At 36.6% G+C, this 21128-nt stretch overlaps 1 protein-coding gene across 1 annotated transcript in view; it reads right to left on the bottom strand.

Annotated features, from left to right (window-relative positions):
• LOC125491214 (zinc finger protein SNAI2-like) overlaps window positions 1–21128 on the bottom strand; it is a 52642-nt gene that overhangs the window by 18877 nt on the left and 12637 nt on the right. Inside the window, exon 2 of the mRNA XM_048632670.1 lies at window positions 719–853. Coding sequence (XP_048488627.1) covers window positions 719–842 — 124 coding nt within the window. The 5' untranslated portion in view covers window positions 843–853. The remainder of the gene's footprint in view (window positions 1–718; window positions 854–21128) is intronic.

The raw sequence follows: 21128 nt of genomic DNA, 5'->3' as shown, positions 1-21128 counted from the left end.
ATGCGGAAAAGAAGGCATGAAATTTTCAGAAAATTTAAAATGAAATGAAGGTATTTTTTGTTGAGAATAAAATTTGTAAACTGTACAGCTTTTACTGAAATTCCAGACGGATATTTCGGTTGCACCGGGTTTTATTATAATCGGCTTCCGGTAATATACTCTCTGGTATATTCGAAGTGGGATTTAAACGTGATGCATAAGCTCCGATCAGACCGACAAATATTATGAATAATGTTACTTCATCAATTAATAAGTGAACAACAAATTAATATGGTGGTAAAAATAAATAGGTTTTACCATTACCAGACCAGCTATTATAATTTAACTACTAAAGACAAATTACCAAAATATATTGCAGGCCTAGCCGTAGACACCATTTTTCAAAAGTCGTAGAACAAAAATTGTTTAGAATGACTCCTTGAGTATTGTCCTTTCGGCTTACTATACAATTTTAGCAACACCTTTAAAAGTATGTCCGTTAGTAATAATAACTTAAGACATTCAACACTTAAAGTGTTTACCCATAGTGCACAACAATTTTGAACGGCTAAGCCGATTTTGATAAAATACTCGTCTATACCTGTCACCCTAAAAAAGTTAAAGAAAATAGGTTTAGCCGTTTGGGAGCTACACTACCTCAGAAAGATATATATACTCAAAAAACAGACACGTAAAACTTACACCCTTCTTTTCGCGTCGGGGTTTAACAGTGACTGACCTGTGTGGTTGTGTGGCTTGTTAGGGCTGTAGCAGGCGGGAGCCACGCTGCCCTCGGTGGGGCTGCGCGGCGGCGCCGTCTCGCCGTGCCGCCCGCCCTGCTTCACCATGTAGCACCGAGGCATCTCCACGTACGCTGCGGGAGAACAGCCAGCTGTAGTCATGTGAGAGAGAGATGGATAAAGATAAAGAACATAAAGAAACATTTATTAGAGTGAGAATAACAACAAAAAAATAATACAGAATATGATACAACATACAGTAATAAAATACAAAACAAACAAAAGTTGCTGACCAGAGCGTCAAGAGGCACCAACTCAGCATGTTCTGAGGACAATAAGGCCAGCGCTGGTTTTCAACTGGCCCTTATACGGTGAGCTCAGTTACGAAAAACAAAACACAGAACGCAAGATTGCAAGTATCGATCATCATCGAAAGGTCTATCAGAGCTGCGATCAGCCGGTTACACCAAAGCCGGATATGGAATGCGTTTACTATTTTCAAACGTTACCGACAGGGGCGCTGATTAGGATGTCCAAACACATTACGCTGAACGGTCTATTGAATAACCTATCGAGTATTTTTTTTTGAGTGAGGTAAAAATATATTGCTATGCATACCTATCATGAAAACGATAGTACTTATGCACATTTGCACATGTATTTCACACCAGTTTTCCTGTCAAAAAGAAATAATTAACTCTTCGCTACTGGTGTTGAGGCATGTCAACGTATGTTGCAGAGAGATACAGGTGTAGCGATAAGAAGTGTTGTGTCAAAGGGATGGAAAATATCGAGGAATATCCACGGGCATAGGCATTGAGAGTAGAGTATTAGTGCTAGGAAGTGAATGAGAGATACTGTTGCGCAACGGCTAGTACTCGGACCATAGACAGAGCTTTGACAAAGATATGCATTCGCCTTTGCAAGAAACCAAACTTCACAAACACCGATGGAGTAATTAAAGGTTTCTGAATCCATGCTTGGTGGGCTCAGAAGTGTATACGAATGGTATCCTGAGGATGAATAAAGCTTATCTTAATTTCACAATATTGAAAACTGAAATTTTGAGGATAAGACATGTTTATATAGCTGACTGTACTTGGTTTATACATGTATATTTAAATCCTAACATGTCAAGCCCATTTTGAAAAAAAACCGCAATTCATCCTGGTAGCTTTGCTTTGCTAAAGAATAATAATTAGCGATTCCGGGAAAAAGTACTAGTAAAATAGGTAAAAAGTAAAACCCGGTTTAGTAACTACGCCTATTGTACAACTTCATAACTTGTAAAATGTGAAATTACTTATTTGTCTTGTGTTTAATCAATAAAATTGTATTAAATTGAATCGGACAAGCTGGTAGGTATTGGAAAATACAAGCGTGCCAAGTAGAACGCGAAAATATTTGTGCTGCTTGTTCCAATTACCGGGTATTTTGTACACAACCTGATATTATTCCAGGAAAGCTCACCAGAGGGCTTGGTGTCAATGATAGAGAAGTGAAAATCGACTTAAATTTATATGGCGCGGAGCTAGGGCTGTCATATACTTTTTAATTTTGTGTAAAGTTTCTACTCGATCGGTGTTGAAAAACTTACACCCCTCTGATCAGACAAATCATCACGTACTGTGAAATATAAATTGGTTTATCAGAATTATAATAGAAAATGCAGATTTTACTGTAAATTGACTTTTTCTTGGTATTGAAATCAACTCGTATTCAAAGTAGATACTTAATTGGATTTGCGGGGACCCCGTCGACCAGCTAGGCCACCACGGCCTCTCCTGTCAGCGGAGTGCCGGCCGATTACCCCGCCACGCGGCCCTTAACGACGTCATACGTCGGGCCTTTGCGAGCGCCGGAATCCCCGCCATTCTGGAGCCCACCGGCCTGGCGAGAGACGACGGGAAGAGGCCCGACGGTATGACCGTAATGCCCTGGAAGTACGGGAAATGCCTAGTCTGGGACGCCACATGCACCGACACAGTGGCCCCCTCCCACATCCAGGGTAGTGCCGCGGCGGCGGGCACGGCGGCGGCTGCTGCAGAAAACCTCAAACGGCGCAAATACAACGGTCTGTCTGACAGCTACATATTTGTGCCGTTTGGGGTTGAGACCCTGGGGCCCTGGGGACCCGAAGCGCGACGACTAGTAAAAGAACTTTCGTCGCGCCTGGTCGAGGTATCAAGGGACCAGAGGGCTGGCAGCTATCTCAGCCAGCGCATCAGCCTGGCTATACAGAAAGGGAACGCTGCCAGCCTCCTCGGAACCATCCCAGGCGACGGCAGCGAACTAAAAGAAATATTCTACCTTTGATAAACTCCTGTTTATTAAGGGTAGAATATTTCCAGGCCAGGATATTATTATAAGTATTTTATATTATTATCTTTTTTATTTGTAAAATATATAGATAGTTTAGTAGGTATAAGTTAAGTAGTTAAATTTATTTTATGTGTGTGTACAAATGAACAATAAACAATAAATGTGTAAATTGGATTAGATAAGATAAGATAAGATCTTTATTTGCACACAAAAGCTGGATTAGCTATATTTCATTTTATATTTACTCATTTCATATTTTTATTTTCTTAATTCTGTATTTTATAACTAATATTTTTCTGAAAAATATTGCCCACTCATTTTTTGTGATAGTCTCCAACATTAATTCAAATTCAAAATTCAAATTCAATATAGGTATTTTATTTCCGATAAATTGCGACATTAGTTTTTACCCTAACTCTAGAAACCTAAAAACAAGCAATAATTGGTTCACAAAACGCAGGAAACAAAACAACTGTTTGGGTTGTCGTGTCTAAGCGCTGTTTGAGGACCACGCAGCAACAAGTAAAGAGATTCTGTTTAACTACCGTATTACTGGTATTCTTTTAATTTCACCGCAACATGGAAGTGCTTTGTCATATTTATAGTAAAACAGATAGACTGACCGACAAGTTAGTTTTTTTGCCAAATGAAATCGTTTGACGCTACATTTTACCCCAATTTTCTCCACTCTTTTATAGACAGGGGATTTAAACTCTTTTACTGTCTGGCATCGGTCAGGTCAACTGTTTATGTAATCATAGAAGTAATATACTATTACTCTTACTATTGAAAAAGTTATTTAGTACATAAATGTACGATATTTAAACCGTACGTCTGCCTTTTATACCTATGGCAATAAGTTGTGTAACTGAGTTCAACTATCAATATTATGCAAGTGTGTATTACGTATGCAGAGGTACTTATGCAGAATACCGTGGAGTAGTTACATTGCACAAATTCATTCTCAAACAGTACTCAATGTTGCATATTATCGCTATTCATGCGTGCTACGAGTGCTTTCAGGTATCTGTATCTAGATGTTTGCCTGAATACATCTGCAATCAATAGCCCTTCGGGAGCAGTGAAACTATTTCAGCATTTCCTTCAGTATTGAAGCAACAGAACGCTGTTACATCTCTTGGAAACTACAGAGTGTCCCTGACTTAAGTGCACATTCGAAAGATAGGCCAATTTATACCTGTGACTGTAAACAACTTTAAAAATGAAATAAAAAATAACCTACTTTCTTATAGTAAAAGATAACATGACTAACATTTATATGAAGTTGTAAAAAACAATACGATTTTTTAAAAGTCTTGGTACACGAATTGTATCACTATATTTCGGTGTGTAGGTATTTTCAACTGTGACACCGTCTCGTCTGTGTAATGACTAATGAGCAATTCACTAAGCCAATCTAAGCTCCTACATCGATATATGAATTAAAGAGGATAATTCTATGGCTTAAATCTTGTGTTCGCTCTCAATACTCTTGATTATTAAACCGCTTATTTGCCAAAGATCAGGTTAATACATATTATTACTTGTATTACATAATACATTCAGACTCCGATATGTATTTATTAGACTCAGCAAATGTACAGTGCATTTCATAAATAAGTATACCTTGGTTTATTTTCAAAACCAAACTTTGAAAAGTATTATTTATGTATTTTAAAAGTATTATAAATAGATTCGATTTATTTTTAAAATAAAGGAATTCAAGTAAAATTTTCAAGTAAGTTAAATTTCCTAAGTCGAAGATTTAGGTTTAGTTTCCCTCCAGAACCCTCATCTTTCTACTCTGCACCTCTATAAAGTTTTTTAAAGGCATATTATGAATATTAAAAGCATGGTGTCATTACCAAAACAGAATTCCTAACGTCTAGAGATACTTATTATTGAGAATCCATCACGCTCTCATATTTTATTCCAAGTGATTAAGTACCTAGTTCAAATGGGAATTCTATTGCTACAAATAAATAATTTTCTTTGAATTCCTCGTTGATTCCGTTTGTGCCTCAGGAATAAACTGTATAACGTATGTAAAGAATAAGGTTATAAAACGTTATATATAGCTATGTGACTCAGTAAAAAAACATCGTAGGCTGGTCAAAGAAAGTCAATATTATAAAAAGTCACGTCATGAGGTTCACTAGTATTATTTACAAGACGCAACAATAGGCCTAAAATGAATTTCATACGAACCCAATGGATCGATTCTTAAAATACCTCTTATATATTTCATCGCTACGGCGCTGCGTAGCAAGAGTGCTACGCCGTTCGTAGCGATCACCCCTGCTACGTCGTAGCACCTGTAGCAGCTGTTCGTTAGTAGCTACGATTACGTTATCGGAGCTCGTTAAATTTATTCCCTCGAAAAAATACGTGCGTTTTAGCGTAATATGATTTAACAATAAATAGTTTTGAATTTGTGTTAGTGCAATAAATATTTACTTTCTATCATTTATTTATAGCAATGAAACATTATACCCAAAAAAGCATTATAATAATTCATTATACAGCTTTGTGGTTACTTCTATACGACACCACACTATTTCACTGAGGGGACGGTGCCATTTTTATAAATCGTGAATATTTTTTTTAAAATCAGACCAAAAATACACAGGGTGTTGTAAAAGTGATAAGTAGTAATACTAATCTGAAAGAGGGTGACTCAGGAGGTCATTGTAAACAAGATTTGTTTTATTACTTTGGAAATTTCGGGAGTAATTTTAGATTTTCCATTGAAACTTTGATGGTCACATCACTCACATCACTTTCACACACGCAATATTTTTTTTGTGAATTTCCAAAAGTCGTACGACAAATGTTGACCAGAATGTTCTGACCTTGAGTGATGATGATCTGACCCTAAACTAGCAAAAGTGATTTACTTAGCCGAAAAGCACCCCTTTTCAGCTAAGTGAATCACTTTTGCAACCTGTAAGTATACAGCGAGTACCATACTATACTAGACCGGTGAACGATAATAGTTTAAGTACATACACATAGTAGGTCCCACGGTTTCTTTTATGTAATCCAGTTCTACCTGGCTTACACCCCACAAACAATAGACACAGATATGACGGACGGTCGATTGGCGTAGTGGTTAGTGGCCCTGACTGCTATGCCGAAGGTCCCGGGTTCGATTCCCGACTGGGGCAGATATTTGTACTCGGGTCTTGGGTGTTGATATTTATATTTAATATGTATCTATCTATGTATTTGTGTAGATATATCAGCTGTCCGATACCCATAACACAGGCTCTGCCTAGCTTGGGGTCGGATGTCCGTGTGTGAGATGTCCCCCACATATTATTATTATATTATTATTGTTATATACTACCTGGATTCCTCACGATGACGCCTGGTCTTGCCACGCGCCTACGATAGGATCGAAGCGACGACATGGCGTAGCGTGTTTCCAGTTTAAAGTTCAAAAGTTCACGGAAACGCCCACTAGATGCCGTTACTTAAGACACACCGATCAATAACACTTCTAGTTTTAATTTATAATATGCTAGCTTAATATGCTAACCAGTAGTTTAGTATTAACTATTTTGAGATTTATTTTATTATTATTCAGCGTCCAATATTTATTAATTGAAAAGTTATTCATGCCAACTAATATTTTTGTACACTACAGTTTGTTTCTTTACTAGCTATTTAAAACTAAAGCTTCTTCTTATTATGTATTTTTTATGTATTTGGTAAAACGATTAATGCGGATACTTATACATGAACAGCATGGAATAAGACGTAGTAGATAGATAGAAATTAGATAGTTCATCTCTACTGAATATTAGGATAAATTCACTTACACTTGATTATTTATACTTTTCACTTATTATTTAACACTTTTATATTGTTAAATAAGGACCTATTTAATGTTTACACTTAATTTTTACACATACACTTAGTGATACTTAAGTCTTAACTTTAACTTTGAAAATGTTTATCCACTAACACACACATATATATATTTAAGAGTAATTTCCGCATAACAAATAACTATCTTATTATTTTATACTAACACACACACACAACACAGATATATAAAGTTTCAAGAGTTCAAAACACTTATTTACAGAACACCTATATTAGAATCCTGTTAACAAAGACATAAAGTAACAACATAACGAAAACAATATAATAAATTAAACTGTATATGCGACCAATAGAATCAGTTAGGCGAATTTCAATATGCATTTGAATTGAATATACAAACAAATAATAAGAGCATTATAAATTTAATACGTATACGCTATATAACATTTATCTTATATAATTAGATTTTTTTTATCAAATGTGAAATGTCCTACAATTAAATTACAGTTGTAGGAAATTGGATCTGACTATCTGAGACGTTCGTGTGATCTATTGCAAATCACACTTAATGGTTGTTTGTGTATTATTAATGTTATGGCATCAATACTATCAATATGGTATATATACCTATTATGTTCTAATTAAATATGTAATAAATTTCATAATATTATTAATTTGATAATCATGATAGGTACACTTACTCATAGGTAAATACGTAATTTAAATGAATAAAGGTACGGTGGGGTTTGAGTTGTAATAAGGAAGAGGACATTATATTTACTACGCATCATATTTCGTTTGGACTATCATTTATAAGTTCACCCTGTATATGCGCTCAGTGGTAATACTTTAACAAGTTTTACCTGAAGAGAGACCTTTGCTTTGTACGGTCTTACGATCCAGACTACACAAAAAAGTAGATAATTACCTAAGTAGAGTAGAGGTTTTTTACGCCGCCACTAACTATATTTATTTAGTTACTGAGGTATAGTAAACCCTTTTGGTTTATTCAGTGTAAACGACAACAAATACTAAAACAAAAATAAAATCATAATATTTGAATATACCGTTCCTGTCTGCATCAAAGTCAAATATCAAAATAAAATTGACTGCAAACGAGCATTTTGCAGTTTAGAAATATAGCAGCAAGTTTTATTACCTCCGCAAATATGTTCATCGCAGCGGTACACAGGATATTGTATATAAATGAGCGCAGAATTTACCTACTAACAGTTAAAACAAATAAAACAAACGGATCTCATATTACGACAAAGTTTTAAGGTAGCCACTCGCCTGCGAAGCGACGCAATCAACAGGTATTTCAGAGACGGAACTTTTGCTAACTAATATTTACACAGCTTTAAAACGGCATCTCTAAATTATCGCCAATTTAACAAGACTTCTTATTTAACATTTACTATATAAGATAAGTACATACTTACACTACAGCAAAAACATAAATTACATAAAGGTATAATCTACCGGCCTTTCTAGGCCAAAGAAAAACAAATCCAACCAAATAAAACAAAAGACAAAAAAATCGCCAAATCAAAAAAAGAACTCGCCGCGCGCAAAATTCAAATTATGAAAAAAGAAAGAGCTATAGACAACTCCTCTTTCAAAAGCACAAAAGAGTTGGTATCGGTTTCCGCGACGTCGCGTCGGCGCGTGCAGCGGCGCAGCGCTTCAGCCGGGAGCGCGACACAGAATGCAGCGCTCGACGCAACAGAGCCCTGTTGCCGCCCGCCACACAAAGCTGCCAGGCTCATTTTGCATCTAGCTAGTTCGAAATACCTATAAATAAGACGCTATTTACAGGTAAAGCCGCTTTTTAATCCCTACCGGGTCGCTCCGAATCAGGCCAACGCGGATTTAATTTTTATTAAGGCTGAGTATAAGTATTTTTAATACCCCAGATTCCCTAGATCAATGAATTTTTAAAGGAATTAATTTCAATTGTGTCGACACTTTTGTCAGCGCCTTGTTTTAACTCTCCCCAATCTAATATGCTCCACTTACGAGTATCGAGGACCTAACTTTGTAACCGTAGACCAAAAAAAACCTACTTATATTATAAATTCGAAAGTTTGTATGTGTGTATGTTTGCTACTTCTTCACGTCAACACGGCTGAACCGATTTTAATGGCATTTGGTATGGAGTTAGCATCCTCGATTAACACGTAGGATACCTTTATAGTGGAATTTCCACTGGAAAACTTTTTAAGGCGAATCGAAGCTCGTGAGAACAGCGAGTATATCATATATAAAACAACGTAAGATAATGTAATTAATCTTATAAATGTATTGTTCTCCATTTCTGACGGTACCAAACCAAACCATAGGTGGAAACTATAAAAAAACACTTGCCACAAATAAAGTGATTGGTGTCACATCACCGCTGCACCGCACAGGCTAAACCATTTTGCAGGATGCAGTACTAACCTTGTTACAGCCGAAACCTACCCTCTGCCAGATTTTGCAAAATGTGTCTCGTTTTAACACCCTGCGGCCACGGGCTGGCTGGACGTATCGTATATTTGGATAGAAATTCGAATCTTGATATTTGTTCTGTAGGTTGTGAGCTGATAATAATAAATATAATAATGAATAAATATATAATAATGTAGATAATAATAAATATAATAATATAGAGACTCTGTATACTTTGCAACTTTGTACCTTGTCAAAAAGTCGAATTTTATCTGTGAATTTGACAACTGTATCGGTAATTGTGAATCTGACTGCACCCACTGACCTTACAATTTTACAGAACGTCTTAAGAATGAGCTTTTATTTTGTACACAATCTTATCTGTCTGACTTAAACATTGTTAAAGAAAGGTTACCATTGTAAAGGGGCTCTGTTCTTTGACTTTAAACTACAAAGGTAAGATCGTGATAGTATTATGAGGAAATCTTTTGCGAAAAGTTGAATAACCGGAATAATCCATAATACATCATTATTCATCGGGCATAATAAAATCAAAATACCAAACCAAAGATATGTAAGTGGTAGTAGGTAGGATGTAAATTACCAGAACTTACCATAATTAAAAAACCTCGACCCATTTTTTTTTAAAGTGTATGACGTCAAAGAGATGAAAAAGGCCGAGAGAGTAAGTGTTGTGGCGCTCCATCAGAGAGGCCTATGTCTATCTTTGAACGATTACGGCCTCATAATGTATATTAATAAATCGGCTGAACTATTCAAATTGCATTCGAATCGGTGAACGCGTGAAGTGCTACGAGGTCGATGTTTTGGGCATAAAAAGGCAATCGGATCCCGTGCGCCCAGCGGCCAGCGGCGAGGGCACTCAAAGACAAACTTTTACAAACGGTGAACAGCACTTCAAGCGTTGCACCGACCATCTACCTCCTGTCGGATGTCCAAAAGTGAGCAAAACAATCAACTCTACTCGATCAGCTCACTCTTAACTGGAAAATACAATTTTTGTCTCTTTTTTCACACGTCGACAGCATCGTCAGCAACATCGACAGCATCGCACACGACAGTAACAAGAACAAAGCCATTTCTGTGATAGTTATTCTATGTTGGATCACGATCGCCCTCGCCTTTTATACAGTAAGCTGGTACGCGGTCGCAATTGGTTCGTTACGGTGAACAATTAGCTGAAATGAATTCCGTTGTGGTAATTGTGGTCATAGAATTTAATGAGTTACAGTAGGTGTAAAGTAGAGGTAAATATGATAATAGAAAGCTATCGAGAGATACAATATTAACGCAACATTCATTTTTAATCGAAATCCTACACGAGAATAGATTACATTTATTAGCGACTTCATGATAGTTAAGTAGGTTGCTGCTTATAATGCTGGTATTCGGTACAATTACTAATCCATGTTATGTTGAGTGAGTATATACATTTGAAACCATAGCAAATAAGCAGGTATAATACTTGTGTCACGGGTTTTAACAATTATGCATTTTCACATACCTACCATGAAATATGTCTGGCTAATCAAAAACGCATTATACACTCACGGGCAATGAAAAGGTTCCAGTGAAAAAGCACCAAATTACTCCTAAACGGAAAAGGCTAGCTTAATGACGCCTTCTGCAAAATTGAAGTGTGTACACTACCGGGCAATGAAAAAGTTCCATTCAGAAAATCAACAAGTTACTCCTATACGGAAAAAAGTTACTAAATGACGCATTCTTCAATATTTAAGTACATTTAATGTGCATCAGAATATTAGCAACTAAAAACGTAAACATTTGGTTCAAATATCCGATCAATTTTATTTTTTTAATTAGGTTATTTCGTGTCTGCATTTTGTAAGTTGAACTGTTTTTTTGCCCGTGAGTGTACATTAAGCAGAGCATAAGGATATTACAAACTAAAAACGGTAATATTTTGCTCAATCCTTTGGTGTCGACATTTTGTGAGTGGAACTTTTTCATTGCCCGTGAGTGTATGTACAATAATAATATTACCATCTATAACTATTGTTAAATTTCTCGTCCGTAAAAAAATTAATACAGCAGATTTTTACTGATTATTTCTTTGTAAATTTGTTTAGTGATTATCATAGAATTAAACTATTTCATCTCAATATTTATTTTAATTAGAAAATGAAGGGAGTTCTTCGTTGTTGGGATCGTATAATGGTATATTTTGCAATTGTAAAGGAAAGTTTACCCATCGAGTCCTATTCTGGGAGACAGAAGTAGCGCACAGCAAGTGTTCAGTAGTGGTGTAACTATATATTAATAATATTATTGTGTAATATAAAAAAGGTTTTAAGTAACGGGTGTAGTAAAATGGGTGACTTGTCAGAAGGGCATTCATACAAGACTTTAGAAAATGTACGAGAAAAAAATATAATCTCCAAACTTTTTTGATTACTTAATTGACTTTTTACTACAGGAATCCGCCGAGGGACAGCAGTTAAAATTAAGGAGGAACAGGAAACTTTAGTAGATAATTTATTATAAATGATTGTAAAATTTTTAGATCAAGGAAATTTTATGTGTAAACGAACATGATCGGAAGCACGATCAAGTTCAAGTCCTCCACTGCAAACTACTTAACTGTAGCGTTCAATTCAATCCCACCACAGCTCTGGGCCAACTTAGTGCAGCATTGGGGAAAATTAAATTTGTAAAGAACATCGCAGTTTCGAGGGGAGTGCGGTTTGCAGTAATATTGCACGTTTTAACACGTTCACTGCCGTTGTACTCGACTGGGAAGCGATTAAAATTTTGTTAATTTTTATAATATGGTGGTATTGTTTAAATGAAATCAAAAAAAGGGATGAAATCTGAGCAGATTGTTTTATCGAAAAACCTCTCGCTTTGTAGCTAGTACTGAATATGATTCCATGTAATATTTAATTTTTAATGCAGAATTTCTAGAGTACCTACTTGTAAATACGAGTTTAAAGTATGCGCGCTGTCACAAAAAATGCATTTCAAAAGAGGAGAGAACATGTTAACAACTCTCAAAATAAAAAGTGAGAAATTATTTTTTTTTACAGAAAAGCTATATACTTCGCTTATTTCCAAAAGTTATGAAACTGAAGTAGGTACATATATAGGTAGGTCAGAGGATTAAGACCGTATCACATGTTCTTCTAATATTAAAAAAAAACCTTTATAAAGGAGACTTTTTACTCATATAGATGTTATGAATTTCATTGTAATAAAAAGTAAGGAAGATTAAAATTGCCTGAACATAAAGCTTTGTTTACCATATAATGGACACGTTTTTATTACGAATGAAAGTACCGAAGCGATTTTATCTAATATTTATGTTATTATATGGTATAGAATTAGAGATCCTCGATCGAAAATGGCGCTGGATAGGTCATTCGTTGCGGCAGGAGGATTCTCGCCTCACAAAGCAGGCCCTAGTTTTTGTCCCGCAAGGAAAAAGAAGGATAGGGCGCCCAAGAATATCTTGGATAAGGACATTAGCCCAGAAGATCATGTCGATCAACATGAGCTGGCCAGAAGTTGTGGCTGCTGCCTCTGATCGTCAGAAGTGGAAAGCTGTAGTTGCGGCCCTATGCTCCACTAGGAGTTAAAGGACTTAGGGGCCGTCCATTAATCACGTGAGGCTCAAAGGGGGGGGAGGGGGTACTGAAAACCGCACGAAACATCACGAGGGGGGAGGGGGGGTTCTCGTTAGACATCACGTGTATTAATTTTTTGTCAAAAATTAGGTATTTCTGAACCGATATTTTGGACGGCGCAAAAATTTTAACGATTTGTAGTATGACCTATTTTTTTTCTAGTCAAAAATTGCCATTACATAGACTTCCAAAAAAATACACGTGATCCAGAGGGGGGAGAGGGGGTTGGTCCCAAACCTCACCAAATATCACCAGGGGGGAGGGGGGGGGTCAAAAAATGAGAAAAACGACCTCACGTGATTAATGGACGGCCCCTTAAGAAGAAGATATGGTATAAAATACACTCGCGAGCAATTAAAAAGTTCCACCTGCCATTGCCGATATACATGTCACTGGAACTTTTTCTTTGCTCTCCAGTTTATATTTACTTGTAGGTGTTATTTTCTTTTAAAATTCGTTTTATAAAACAACTTTCTACCTAGCGGCTAAAATCATAATTGTTGTTTTTAAGTTACCAAATAACGACGGTACCATTTCCGTACCAATTATTATAATAATGATAATCATCTTTTATTTCCGTATTACCATTTTGCGTACCTATTATTATATGTGTGTATAATTAAACATTTGAAGTAACTAACCACTCAACTGGCTAAAGACAATGCATTACGTAATTTGCTCGAGATGTCTGCACTGAAATTTGTATGTACAGTACACAATCTAAATGAGAGTGGGGAGAGCGCCGCCGCCGCCGCTTGGAGGGTGAAATTTTATCAGTGACTGAGCTGAAGGCAGTATATTCCAGCGAACTATCTTATCTAGAAGAATATTATAATAACCAGTTTAAAGATTTTGAAGTCTTTTTTAATAATAGACGATATTTAATTTTAGAATGACAACTGAATGGCGTATTGGTGAGTGACCCTGACTTCTGAGCCGGGTTGCCAGCCGGGAATCGAATATTTGTTTAAACACAGATATTTGTTCTCGGGTCTTGGATGTGCCCGTGAAATGGCAGTAGGCCCGCCCGTATTACATTTGGACCAACATAAACACAGTGGGTGCAGCAATGCACCTCTGCCTACCCCGCAATGGAGTACATTTGTACAAGGTGTGAGTGTTTATATTTATATTTTTTTAATAATAACATTTTTATTGAAGCCGCATCCAGAAATTATATTTTTTTGCGTGTTTAACGCTAGAAAATATAATTTCTGGTTGCCGTTACATATTATACATTGCAAATATTGTTTTGTTGACTAAAACAGTAACTTTTAGATTCCGGGCGATGTCCCATGTGAACCATATTTCAGGAAAGCTTAGCCGCTCACTTCCGGAGTTTGCAAAACCATAAAACATTCACATTGCCTTTAACACACACAAACTTTTGCAGCGCATATCGGTCACGAGAAATTAATAATATGTCATGTGAAAAATGTACGTTATTTTCTTTACAGGTACCCACAAATGGATTATTATTGCTTTCTAGTATCGAACAACAAACCTGTATCAACTCCGACAAAACTAGAGCATGGATAGTTCAGAAATTCTCAGTATTGCAATTATCACAAACAGGCTGCATTGAAATAGCATTTACCGACGATCGGAAAATTAATTTCCCTCCAAAATCTACATACTTAATGCCAACTGTAATGGAAATTGACGGCTGTAATTGACGAAATAGCCCGGACGTTTTGGGAGATACTATGTAGTGTAGTAGAACTAAACGTGGCTATTAGAGCTAATTTAGGGTTGAGTTTTAATTGTATGGAGGGTTGAACTTTCATATACAACCTGGGTACGGGGACATCTGCTGCTGTCGTCTTTGCAAATAATATTACTAACCTACTTTTAACTTATCGCTAGTAGACCGACCGCAGTGATAGTAATGACATTAACAATTTCATTAAATTCAAGTTTCATTAATTGTCCAGTCAGATAGCGTCAGTGGCTGTCTGCCCAGTGTACTACGTATCGCAAACTTGTTCGGACAATGATTTTCGGATTTAAAATGTATTGAATTTGACAATAATTTACTTCGTAAATGTAAACTCATTTTGACTTCGTGATAGTGACCGAAGGGGTAATTCTAGTTCTTAAAATGGGTCCAAAACTGCTTAGACCACAATCATTAAAAATGTTTTAGTAAGTTCAGAAGGGCTAGTACGGTGCGCATTTAAGACGTGACAAGAGTTATGCATCGCGCTCATGCACTCACATCGCGCAGCCTCAAGAGTGAGCGCGACGGAGAACTTTTATCATGTCTTAATAGTGCCCCGTGCTACATGGCCAGGGAACTCAATACTTAATCGTTTATTGCATTGCATTCTTGTTGATATTCGCTAGACAGCTATTACGCTTTTGATACAATTCACCTTTTAAAGACAGGTACAGACTGCATTCTGTAACGTAACATGCAATGGAACACGCAACGTAATTAGGTAAATAATTCCCATAGTGCCGACGACGACCCGACGCGCGTGAACAGAGCATTTCAACCATGGGAATTCATTAATTGCGTGTTATATTGCATGTTTTCGATATTCATAATCAGACAACCAGGCTATTAAGGTTAAAAAGTCAATTTGAATGTGTTTACTCAAGAATGATCCTTCAGCGCCTACCGTGTTTCAGGAATAGGTAATACGGCACGCGGCACTAGAAAGGGCTCCTTGAGTGCACCCCAAAAGGAGCCTTCAGAACTGACTGTACAGTGCTACGTAGTATGGATGCGTTTGATATCCACCGATCATGTTCATTCGTCCACATAGCATAGCACCGGTGGGAACGTATTTCTTCCACATCATCGCAGCATAGTTGCATACAGCACATGGCTAGTGAATCGACCTCCTGACGTCATTGTCACTGAAGGCTTCACCGTCACCCTACTTAACCTGTTTGCGGTCTCCGCTTGCAGTATCTATTATTTACTCCAGTTGGAGGTTGGAAACCAAATGCTGTTGACATTTGCACAAATCAAGAGCTCACTGTTACAAGCATCGATTTTATTTTTTCAACCGAGGTTAAAGTAGAACTTGTAAGACAGTAAACATGTACTTCACATATTATAATTTATTGAAGCTATAAAGCTACTTACTGATTGTCTGGAGGTGAGTATTGTATGTATAGGTTCGTATTTTGGTTTGTTCAACTAGTGCTTTGTATTGTCGTCAGAACTTCGTTCGTTAGTTCAATAAACTAATAAACTACACTTACGAGTATGTGTCTGTGAGTACTTAAATAAGCACTTACTCAGTCGTGTTCAAAGTGAAAGTTTTGAAAAGCCAGGCAGGAGTAATGGCCGAGGCAACTAAGGTGATTTAATTGGTCAATTTAGTCCATTCGCAGAGCCGTCCTGACTGGCTTTAGTTAAGCCGAATTCGGTCTAAGCGAGCTCAGCCCTTTAATGAACGGTGTGGCAACTACGTAAGTAAAAAAATTCAGGCGATTAAAGGTAAGCGCCCTATCGGACAAAAAAGAAATTTCATGAATGTACGGAAAAACACGGCGTCGGCAATGTCGTCGATGAAGTAGCTGTACCTGTGTCAATGTCTATGCAAAGAATACTGAATGCGACGCGTCAGTTGCGGGTTACGGGCAATGCCGATAGTTGGACGCTTACCTCTTGTAGCCAATTCTCATTCACTCGTGGGGTGAGTTGCGTCGCGTCGCCTTTATCGCAAAGAAACTGTTATAAAAATGTGTGACTGCGACCACGACGCGACGCAACGCACCAATGGAGCCTCGCCCTAAAACTTTAAAGTTTTATTTTTTTTAGTTCTTGTTAAACGTTCCAATCATTATTGGATAAAAATAATCCCCAATCTAATTTAATGTCTTAATTACAGACAAGCCCAATACCAAGAAATACCGGCGCCCGATGCCGGCACAGTTTGCTGTAGAAAAAGACCGTGTAAAAATATTTAAAGGAAAAAGGTGGAAGGTGGAAGTTTTAAAATTACGTGGTCAGCCCGGCGGCGCCCGAGGTGGCGGGCAACTTCTGGAGCGCACTCTAGCATACAAATAACTGCCAAGTTCGAGTCCAACTCGCGCACAAAAGGCTCCGTAGAATCCGTACTGTCAACTATAGTTAGAATAATACTACATTGTTATCCAAGGGGTTCTCCAGAGGTAAACACTGTGCTTTTCATAGCAAATACGAGGCAAGTCGAATTACAACGTTTAAATATGTATATGAAAAACAAAAAAATCCTCACCTCCATTAAAAGGTAAATATTAGGTACTTATCAGGTGTATTTTTCAAAAGAATTCAAAATTTTCCCCCGGCATAAAAAGAGCTACTTTCATTCCTCTTTTCAGGCAAATCACACCACACCTACTTTCAGAGCGTGATTGATTAAAATTGTGTTTGCCCGCAACCATATACATATACAGGGTGTTGCAAAAAAGGGTATACTAAGCCGAAACCTACATGTGCAGCATGTTATATCTAAGCCCGAAACTAAAATCAAAATTTGAAAATTCGCGAAAAAAAAAATAATTTTCCATAGAAACTTTGTTGGTCACGTGACTTTTTACTATGGAAAAAAATATTTTTTTTCGCGAATTTCCAAATTCTGATTTCAGTTTCGGGCTTAGATATAAACATGCTGCACATGTAGTTTTCGGCTTAGTATACCAATTGTATTTATTTTTCATAGTAATTGTATGAGAACGATAATTTGCCACTTGTTACATTTACATGGTAGTCACTAATAGATTGAACTAAAAATGACTAGTTTTCTAATTTAAATTTTAACTCGATATTTTTGCTCATTCCCGTGATATAGGGTATTGCTACATAGACACTTAGACAGACAGACAGACACAACCAACAAATTTATTGGAAGCTAAGCTGCGAAAACTACGACTTTATCTATTTGTTTTAAACGTTCTGGGCCTCGAGTGCGAGTTTTTTCACCTATCGAGAAGTGAAATCGAAAACGCAGATTTGTATGGCACGGAGATAGTACAGCTACGTACCGCTCGCTAGGTAGCGTGTCTCCCGTGCCGTGAAAAAACTCAGTGCGAATTTTATGTTATCTGATTGCAAGACAGCCCTCGTTCGTTCTTTTGTTTCTTTTTTAAGCTGGTGTGACCCTTCTGTTATTTTTGCGGTAAATGCTCCACTGAACTTCACTTTACCTATGCTTACTGTTAGCCCTATAATTTTCATTCCGCAAATACTTTTTAAAGTTTAAAGCGTTGCGTTGTTGTTATAAATTTATCATGTTTTCGTACCCGAGCAACGTTGTTCTATGTGTTCATGCATTGTTAAATTAACGTTTGATTTGTTTGTATACACGAGGCCTCACGGCGATGCCACTTGAAGGGTACTTTAATCTTTAATAGTAAAGACATTTTACTGGAAACAGCTGGCAGCAGCAGCATTTATTAAATTTTAAAAACAATACCATCTGCATTTAAGACTTTTTACATAATGGTGGAGTTTTACCGAAAATTCAACCCGCTGAAAAGTTCAGAGAAAAAAGTTTCATCGAACGAAAGGGTCAATCACCCTTGGGGGATTACAGTCGTGAGCATATTATTATATGTATGTATAAAACTTCTGTTTATGAAATAAATAACCGATGAAATTCAAAAAGGAAATCTGTGTGCTGTGAAGCTTTTATCCCATAATATTGAGCATTTACTTCAAAAGCCTTTCTGTTTTACTGACGTTATTCCGTGAGCTCGACACACTTGTTAAATGAGCATCATATTGAAATCGTAAATATTATAAAATAAAATAAAAGGTTATGAATTTAACGATATTCTCCACAAAATATTAAAAAACCAAAATCAAAATCATTTATTGACGCCATGTAACACGGGTACACAAGAAAAGGTAGGTATTAGTGGAGTAGATAGTAGAATTAGTTAGGTAAGTTGGTTTACAGAGTAAAATAGAAGCAGTAAGAAGGAATCTGAATATAAACAGTTTTTTATATTTAGATCGCGTAAGTAGGTGGTTTAGATATAGGCTTTTGTTCATCTTTTATTGTAATATTAAACTATTTTACAAATCTTCAGAAATTTTATTTTTATTTTTTCAATTACTTTTAATTCGGTTTGGTTAGAAGGCTTGACTTTATTTATTGGTACCTACAATGGTGTCAGACTTGATTCTAATCATAAGATGGTGAATGAAAACTTTAGCAACTCAGCCCTACCCTTGTCTTGTCTACAGCTCAAGTTTAGTTTCTTGGTCTTGCTTGGAAGTTCGGACGGAAATATAATAAATCAATAAATGGCAGTGCACCTACTAGTGACAGTGGAGATATATATTTGTATGTATGTATGTATACAGAACGTTGCAAACGTTGTTATACAAAGCCGAGAAGGCGGGCTGAACTACTTTTGTTCTACGAGTTTTTGAAAATCCTTTTACTTGTACTTTGTTTGTTTATATAATGTATTATTACATTAGATTATTTAAAATTAATTTTCGGATATTTTGAACATTCTGTATAAAACATGTCAATTGTACGTCAATTACAACTGAAACAATGCGCTATTGCTACCGCCCGGCAAGACTCCAGTCCAGCAAAGCCTTATAATGAAATTATCTGCAGTCTGGAATAAGAGAGTACCGGTCGCTCGCTGCAGCAGTCACATCAAACCAATTAGTTATTGAGCGCTTATTTTATACTGTTTCGTTCTGTCTCGCTATTGGAATTGGAAACTGTTTTTTGTGAAATGTTTATTAATTCCTATTTTGAAACATTGAAATATTATTATGTTCTATTTAAATACGCCACTTTATCTTAGAAAGCTTAAAAATTAAGATACAATACGTAGAAATACGAATTTTGCGTTGTGTTTTTATTTTTTACTTACAAATACTAACTAGCTAGATTGTTATTAAGAAATTTTAGCTCTTGTTGGCTCAAATAAATCACTAATCTTTGCAACAAAAAAAATCAAAAGTCTTTGGGTCGTCTTTTTTATACTTACTATACAATTTTTAACCCCCTGTACACAATATATTTGTATTTAATTTCAGTACGAGTAGATTACATTTGAAATTTCAAATCCAATAATTACCAATTGATCATAATACAAATTCTAATGGGGTATGTAGTTAATCCATTCATTAGCCGATTCGAACCATTAGTTTTTGTTTATTGTATACGGATACCCTGACCTAACTGACCGCGATTTACCCTGAGGCCCTAGGTGTCTATTGGTATTAAGTAAAGGGAGGATAGGGAAGTAAATACATCACTCATTGAATTAACTGAACGTCTTCATCCATTGCAAATATACGTATGATAAAAATGCTTCGTATAAAGACAATCCAATACCAAAGGTACCTAAATCTAAGCCTAAAAAAGTTAGCCGTTTGTGTGATGTATACTTGCATATTTAATCATAATTGCTCATAAATACTAACTACCCAAGAGTACCCTAATAAATAGTAACTTAAAATGTGTTTTCGTAAAATAAAATGTATTAACAGGTTTCAAATTGAAGCGGTCATACGCTGGGCACGGGATGCGGGGCTGTGGGACTTAATCCCCTGTCGGAAACACAGGGAAAACGAAACCATCGGAGCGGAGAACGTATTTAATACGACCGTCATAAAATATTGAAACTCGTAGTTAAACAATCACTGTAGATACGTAAACAAAAATGTTACTATTTTTGGAATAACACGTTTTTAAGGCGTTATCTAGACAGATTATTTTTACGCGAATTTTCAATATTAAAAAGTTGTTGAGTTGTCTTACTACATCCTTTTTGTAACACCACGTGTGTACATCAGGCACATGATTTTTATTTTTTATCAAACTGATCAGTCCAGTATGAAGTATAAGATACAGAAGCAGCAATTTATTTCCACTGGGTCTGGAACCCGCAGTGAGGCGAAAGACTTCAAAGGTAAAACTCTCTTTGATACTCTGCATTGATTAGCCACTTCTTCGCGAATAGGTCAAGGGGAAACGTGGAACAGGTAGGTACCTAGGGGGTCACTCTATGAACGAACGAACGAGAGTTGTCCCTCGATCGCCACGCTTAGTACAATTAGATAGAGTCATGGTTAGCGCTGAAGTTTTTGTTTTTTCTGAAGCTACGGAGAGCTGCGATAAGAGTGCCGATTGATGGCGATTCTCGTTCGTTCGTTTGTCGATTTAGAGAGTGAACCCCGTGTATGTCG

The sequence above is a fragment of the Plutella xylostella genome, chromosome Z, assembly GCF_932276165.1.
Source record: "Plutella xylostella chromosome Z, ilPluXylo3.1, whole genome shotgun sequence".
Taxonomy (NCBI): domain Eukaryota; kingdom Metazoa; phylum Arthropoda; class Insecta; order Lepidoptera; family Plutellidae; genus Plutella; species Plutella xylostella.
Note: the sequence above shows the minus strand (reverse complement) of the source record. Positions and strands in the feature narration are given on the sequence as shown.